A 7,266-nucleotide genomic window follows, 5' to 3' on the forward strand; every position below is an offset into this window, starting at 1 on the left:
AGCAGGTAGGCATTCAGAACCTAGGTCTGCTCTCTGACCTGTTGCAAGCGCTCAGTGCTTGTTCAGGGAACGAATGGGAAACTTGTCCTGTCTACTGAATGTTGGGTCTCACATTCTAACTTGCCTGTTTTATAAATAGAGAGTTTTCACAGACAGTCTTCCTGACTGAGGCTCACATGTTTGAAATTCACCCTGACGAGCTCTACTGTCTCTGGTCTCTGCTGCTGGCCTCGTCTATCTGCAGGAGCAGAGTGTAGATTACTGTCATTACTCTGGCATCTGTGATAGGTGAAGTTGATTCTTTCCTCCAGGAGCCGGTTCAGCAGGAAGCAGAAAAACGCACTGACCGGCATGCTCCAAGCAGTGGCTAGGGTCCACAGGGGCCTGTTTCATTCCCGTGCTGGACTCTCTGTGAGGATGAGCAGCACTGGGATAAACCCAAAGAGTGTCCTGGCCAATCGGGTAGCTGTGGTCACAGGGTCCACTGAAGGGTAAGTTCCCTGATTGCCCTATGGGTCTTGACCCCTCCCCAGGACTCTCGCATCCACAGAGACCTTGGGCTTCTAGGTCAACACACAGCCTTATTGATTTCCAGGGCTGGGTCAAGGGACAAAGGTGGCATGGGGCTGAGGCTGTCTTGTTCCCTCCATCTCTGCTGCAGGATCGGCTTCGCCATTGCGAGGCGCCTGGCCCAGGATGGGGCCCACGTGGTTGTCAGCAGCCGGAAGCAGCAGAACGTGGACCGGGCAGTGGCCACATTGCAGGGGGAGGGGCTGAGTGTGACAGGCACTGTGTGCCATGTGGGGAAGGCCGAGGACCGGGAGCGGCTGGTGACCAAGGTGAGGGGCCACAGAGAATGTGCAAGGCCTTTCCCATGCTGTTCAGCCCTGGGTGGGGCTGGGGCTGGGGCTGGGACTGGGATGGGACTGGGAGGCCCTAGAACACATCTGGAAACCAGGACTGCTCAGGGTCTACCTGGGTGGAGGGCACTGCGCACACTGACTTTCTGGAAAATGGCTTGTACATGAGAGAACCCTCGCCTCCACCCAACACCCTGGAGAACCGTGGCTGAGGAGGAATCTAGAGGGATTCCCTATTCCCAAGACCATGGACAGATTCCTGGAGGAAAGAGACCCTCCACTCCTGAGACCCTCGGGGACGCAGAGCCTGTCCTTGGGCCTATCCCACACTCCTGCCTTCATCAGAGTTTGGTTCTCACACCAGTTGTGTGACCCAGTCCTGGTGGAGACTGAATCTGATTAGCAGACTTTGCCTCAATGCCCTGAGCACTTGGCAGCAGTGCTGGGAGGGCGACACCTCCTCGGGCCATCTCTACACTTATGACCCTGTGTTTCACCCTTCCCCCCAGGTCCTGGAGCACCATGGGGGCCTTGACTTTTTGGTGTGCAATGCAGCTGTCAACATCCTGGTGGGAGGCACCCTGAAGGCCAGTGAGGAGATGTGGGACAAGGTGAGAGGCTCTGAGGGGAGTTGGCTGAGGAGTCTAACTTGCTCTCCCATTCAGACTCGACTCACCTCCCTGTCAAGCAACTGTAAAACCCGGCACTGACCACTCCTCCCCTGGAATGTGTCGTGATGCTACTTTCCAATCTGTGTGCCTTCAAAGTGGGTTCCTACATTCTTTCTACTTTCTTTTCTCTTCCTATCCCTTTTGCATTTATTCATTTAGCAAATATTCAATGAGGGTTTGCTATGTACCAGGCACTGTTCTAGGCTCCGGGGATACGGCTCTGGGAGTAGGTCTCAGCTCTTGATGAAAGTCAAGAACAGGAACAGCTCTGCTCTTTGTTGACAGTAGATACATTTCACATCCTTTAGTGATTTTGCTCCTCTTTGGGGACTTGTACCTGCCGCTGAGATTCTTCCCCCTTCCAAGAGAAGGGTTCCTCACTGTCCCTCAGAGGAACCTGAAATACCTGTCAGGCCTGGACCCAGCCATCAGCTTTCTATGACATTCCAACCCACTGCATTCGGCCTAATGATCCTGCCACCTGGTCCATGGGGTCCAGAAGAGACCTTGTAAAATGTCTTGAGGTCTACCTTGGGCTTTGTTGTTCTATGATTTATGTTATGTTTTTATTTATTTTATGTATTTATTTTTTATATTTTATATCTATGTATTAATTATTCATATGATATTATTAATTTTTATTTATTTTATAGATCTATTCTATGATTTATGTTATATTATGGTCTTATGTCATTCTATGTTTTCTATTCTATGTCACCTGTGTTGGGTTCCTGAGTCCCTCTGACCAGACCAGATGGACTGTAGGGAAACCATCTTCTTCCTGATGTCACTAGCCTCCATATCCACCCCAAGCACTGACCAGAGCATTTCCTTCTGCCTTCCCCAGGTCTCTGCGCTGCATAGACAGTGTTCTCGGGCCAGCCCCTCTTGTGTATCTGCCTTGGTCAGATGCCGTTCCCTCCTTCCTCAGAGATGACCTGAGATCTGAGCTCCCTGCAGCCACTGCTAGCAGCCTTCTCAAGCTTCTTAGCTTCTTTAATGCCTCTGAAGGGTCATTTGTGATTAGGTAGCTGGGATTTTATTGCTGATAGTGTTCTAGCCCTCCAGAGTCATTTCCCCTTTTAGTGTCTTAGTTCATGGGATCATGACTCTCTTTTTCTTGGAATCCATTTGAAATCTTCCCCCCGAAGCTAAGCACACTCGGCCACAGCCCCGCCTTCCTTTCCCCACTGCCACCCTATTCTCCAAGGTCTTACTGAGCCACTAGCTGTCTGCACCATGGGGTCGTAGTTGTCCCTGATCCCATCTGCTACCACCTCACACATTTGAAATTTCCCTGTTTCTGCTTTCTCTGAATGCAATTTTCAGGAGGTGTCCTGGGAGTTAGTTCCTTCTCACTCACTTTATCACTGGGCCAGTTCGAGCACCTCTCCAGAACCCCTTTTTCTCCAGCTGGTTGGGAAATCTCCCCTCTCCTCTTCCACTACTTCTCCAACCTTCTTCTGCCTGTGGACTCTCCAGCATCCAAGCTCTGCAGGCCATGATCCCTACTCAGGACTTCGTGGCACCCAGAGCTACTCTGTCTGCTTTTCTTTTTTTCTTTTCTTTCTTTCTTTCTTTTTTTTTTTTTTAAAGATTTTATTTGTTTACTTGAGAGAGAGAGAGAGAGACCATGAGAGGGGAGAAGATTAGAAGGAGAAGCAGACTCCTCATGGAGCTGGGAGCCTGATAAGGGACTTGATCCCTGGACTTCAGGATCATGACCTGAGCCGAAGGCAGTTGCTTAACCAACTGAGCCACCCAGGTGTCCTCTATCTGCTTTTCTAATAGGGCAGTCCTCTTAAGCAAGGGAGGGACTCACCTTTTCCTTAGTTCATGCTTGGCTGTTGAGTCTAGGAGGGGCCTTGTTGGAGCCCATCCCCCAGCTTAGAGCAGACATCAGTGGGATGGTGGGGCTCTATTTTGAGCAGAGAATGACCAGGAAGTCCCTTAATCTAACCTCAATGCCTTCTTATTGGGGACCTCATGTCGGGCCCCCCTTTGGACATCTGAACCACTTCTTCTGGTCCTGGGGGTCATCCCCAGCACTGTCAATCTGTCATCATGTGGGCCTCAGCAGCTCTCCATCGAAGCCTTTCCCCTGCCCTCATCCCTCATCAAAGGGATGACCAGATATGCAGTCTCATTCCACAGAGACAGAGGACACACTGACCTCACTCAAGATGGTGCCTCAGAGGAGGGATCCTGATGTCACTTTAGTCCTAACTGGTGCTCTGTCCTAGCCCCCAGCTCAGTCTCTGCCTCTTTCCCTGCCAGTTCCTCTCTTACTTTTCCTCTGTCCCCAGTCCCATCAGACTGAGTTCCCAGACAGCGGGTCAGGAACCCTCATGTCTGGGGCCGGATCTAGGTTTTAGTCGCAGGTGGGATTGGCATGGGAAATTCACACCCAGGATGGCAATTCTCTGTTGTGTCTCCCACTTTGTGATGGCCGTAGGAAAGCTCAGAGCCACGTCTGCAGGAAACAGGCAGGCATGCAGGCCCTCGCAGCTGGCATTTTTGTGAACAGATAATAAGATAATGCTCAGTCCTTGCCACATGCTGTGAAGTGTGAGCACCAAACTTCCCCTTGCTTTTTCTTGTCTTTCTACACTTATTTTTTCCTGTTCTCCATTTCTTCACACATAATACCTATTCGACTTGTTTTATGCTGTTGCACCGTGAGAATGCCTTAAATTCTACTGGGACAAGACAAGGACACCAACCAGTCAAAACACAGACAGACAAAGACAACTCTTCCAGAAATCTTTGCTCCCAGCACCTCCTTTCCCCTCCATCTGTTCTACTTTCAGTCTTTTTTCCAGGGGCCTCTGCTTAGCGGTCCTATCTGCAGACCAGCATGTTGTCCATTTTCTTGAAAAGGCCTGAACATTTCACTCCTTCAACCTACTCAGGAACAGTTTGCTCACAAGCCTGTCACTTAGCCTGACTGCCTGTTAAACCATTAGCCAGTGGGCTACCCCTCTTATTCTGATCAGAAGAGAAATGAATTTTAGATCTGCATGCTTGTGGGTTTGCTGCACAAAGGATAGGGCTCCAGGTGTCTTATGACAACAGGCCCTGGGCTGAGGGCTCACGGCATCTCTTTGTCTTCCCTCCTGCCTCCACTCTGATTTCAGATCCTGACGGTGAATGTGAAGTCCCCAGCCCTGCTCCTGAGCCAGATGCTGCCCCACATGGAGAACAGGGGGTAGGTTGCAGGGTGGGGTCTGGTGGGAAGCCTGTGTGAGAATGGAGTCTGGAGAACACAGGGGCCCAGCTGGGAGGTGTCCCTGGGGTCTCCCCATCTCCCTTCCTCTGTCCTGCTTCGCCATTTGTACAGCTACAGCTTCTAATTCTTGGCTGCAGGATAAGGGTGCTGTTCCTGGGGCTCCAGTGTGCTCTCATTGGCCTCAACATCAGCACGTTTGGGAAAGGGCTGAGCTTTAGCTCCTTAGCCTCGTGGACAGATCCTTCTCACCCTCTATTCAGGCTCTCACACCGAGGGACAGTGCCTTTTCACCAATTTACAATCTGTGACAGGGTCCCCCCATCCCAGATCCATCCTCCTTCCCTGCTTCTCAGCCTCTAGAGAGCCTACCTGTTCTTCCAGATCCAGCCTATTTCACTGCACTCCATACATAGCTTCAGGGGTTTCGGGTCAGGGACTCAGGCCTCCACCTCCCTCAGGCCGTAGCTCTTCCTCAGTCAGGCTCCTCGATGCAGACATACCCTTTAGGAACCGGCCCCGGGCTGTGTGGGGTAGAGGAAAACATTACTGCCTCTCATTTCTTGTCTCCTCCTGCTTCATCTGCTTCTCAGAGGCAGCCCATTGTCACCAAGCCCACTCTGCCCCCTTCCCCAAGCAGCTGGCTTTCTGCTCACTGCTTCCCTCAAGATGAGGCAGAGAGTGTCATGGTTGGAGCATGGGCATTGGGTCAGAGAACTAGGGTTGGAATAGTGGCTCTGCCACTTACGGGTCTGCTGCGAAATTCTGTGGGCCTCTGTGGGTTTGAGAGGGAGAAAATAATGCAAACCGTACTGCCGCTGTGAGGACTGCATTATTCCATGACTACAGTAGTTAAAATGGTATTGTTCTCATTCTTATATCTTTTCTAAATAATAGTAGCACCCTAGTCCATGTTAAGTTACTGGTTTCCTGTCTCCTCTCAGGATGGGGGCAGTCATCCTCGTCTCCTCCCTTGCAGCCTATATACCACAGGTGGTGAGTGCTTGCTTATGTGCTCCTGGTAGTATTAGGGGAGGGGGTCCCCAGAACGCCAGAGACAATGCCTGGGACAGACCCCCACCTCACTCCTGCTGCCCTAGGTTGAGCTGATGCCCATGTGGCTGCTGGGTCCCCCAGACCCAGCTTCTGTTCTCAGACCAGGCTGGGGAGTGTGTGTCTGAGCTCTGAGCTTGGGCCAGGGGTGGGAGCATCTGTAGGTGAGAAACTCAACTGATACTTTCCTCTGCTTCCTCATATCCTTTTTCTTTTTTTTTAAGATTTATTTATTTGAGAGGGGGAGGGGCAGAAGGAGAGGGAAAGGTTCCCAAGCAGACTCCTGGCTGAGTGCCAAGCCATGGCTGATATGGGCTGGATGATGGGGCTCCATCTCATGACCCTGAGGTCTTGACCTGAGCAGAAATCAAGAGTTGAATGCTTAACTGACTGAGCCACCCAGGCGCCCCTGCTTCCTCATATCCTAATGACTGCCTTGATTCCCTTCCCAGAAACTGGGTGTCTACAATATCAGTAAGACGGCCATGCTGGGCCTCACCAGGACACTGTCATTGGAGCTGGCCCCCAAGGGCATCCGGGTGAACTGCCTGGTTCCAGGGATAATTGAGACCAGATTCAGCCAAGTGGTGAGGACCCAGGTGTGACCCCCATTTCCCAGCCTGGCTCAGTGGAAACCTCCCCAGTGACTAAGGGATAAGCCTCAGATCAGTGTCTCTAACAGCTGAGGTCCTCATTGTCCTTTGAACTCAGCCATGACTCAGCCCATCACCCCAAATCTGCCATAGGTAATCTGCTGCAGGCTCATCTGGGGCCCTGCCCTTCTCCTTCTTTTAACACCACTGACTCGCTCATGTCTTCTCTTTGCCCAGTTACACAATGATGAGTTTTTCTGGAATGATTTCAAGAAAAGGTACAAGGTGCAGAGGCAAGTGGGGTTTGGAGCCTTGGTTACCAGGGTACAGCTGGGGAGGGGTGGCTGGTCTGTTTCACTAGTCGACCCTTCCCTGTGTGCTGGCCATTCCTTTAGCAGGAGTCTGGGTTCCACAGAGCCCTGCAGGGTGCAAGCAAGAAGCCCCGCTGAGTCCACCCTGTCCCTCCTTGGAGCCCACTCCCACCAGAGCAGCAGAGTCTGAGATCCCTGACATGTGTTCTGTCCTTCTACACAGGTTAGGGCAGCCTGAGGACTGTGCTGGGATTGTGTCCTTCCTGTGCTCTCCAGACGCCAGCTACATCACCGGTGAAAGCTTTGTGGTGGCCGGTTTCTCCCCTCGGCTCTGATGGAGCTGAGGGGTCCCTGAGCTGTGGGTCTGGGTTTAGGAGACTGGGGACAGGTGGGCTGAGAAATCATGAAGGTCAAAAGATAAAGACTGAAGCTTAAGGCAGGACCGCCCAGTGTTCTCATCTGTTGATTCTGCTGTTGATACAGCTGCTATGATCCAACCAACCTGTGGGTTCTTGATATGGGGCTGTGGAGCTGAAGGAGTTTATGGAGGAA

General features: G+C 51.7%; 1 protein-coding gene across 4 annotated transcripts; it reads left to right on the forward strand.

Moving 5' to 3' along the window:
- The first annotated feature begins 351 nt into the window (after nucleotides 1-351).
- DHRS2 (dehydrogenase/reductase 2) lies at nucleotides 352-7,049 on the forward strand. Of its 4 annotated transcripts, XM_046010283.1 has the most exons (8): nucleotides 352-491; nucleotides 662-839; nucleotides 1,370-1,471; nucleotides 4,669-4,739; nucleotides 5,702-5,753; nucleotides 6,263-6,397; nucleotides 6,641-6,696; nucleotides 6,938-7,049. In XM_046010283.1, exons 1-8 carry the CDS (start codon nucleotides 352-354, stop codon nucleotides 7,047-7,049), a joined length of 846 nt encoding a protein of 281 aa, XP_045866239.1. The 4 variants fall into 4 exon arrangements, with proteins under 4 accessions (XP_045866239.1, XP_045866236.1, XP_045866237.1 ...); XM_046010280.1 differs by lacking the exon at nucleotides 6,641-6,696 and having other exon boundaries at nucleotides 6,263-6,411; nucleotides 6,890-7,049; XM_046010281.1 differs by lacking the exon at nucleotides 6,641-6,696 and having other exon boundaries at nucleotides 6,876-7,049.
- Nucleotides 7,050-7,266: the final 217 nt, after the last annotated feature.

The sequence above is a fragment of the Meles meles genome, chromosome 6, assembly GCF_922984935.1.
Source record: "Meles meles chromosome 6, mMelMel3.1 paternal haplotype, whole genome shotgun sequence".
NCBI lineage: Eukaryota > Metazoa > Chordata > Mammalia > Carnivora > Mustelidae > Meles > Meles meles.

Excerpts from the sequence above, each read along its gene's own strand:
- DHRS2 (XM_046010280.1), top strand. The coding sequence starts at position 352 with ATGCTCCAAGCAGTGGCTAGGGTCCACAGGGGCCTGTTTCATTCCCGT. Across the intron at positions 492-661 it reads GTCACAGGGTCCACTGAAGG|GATCGGCTTCGCCATTGCGA; the intron begins GTAAGTTCCCTG and ends TCTCTGCTGCAG. Across the intron at positions 4,740-5,701 it reads CCCCACATGGAGAACAGGGG|GATGGGGGCAGTCATCCTCG; the intron begins GTAGGTTGCAGG and ends GTCTCCTCTCAG.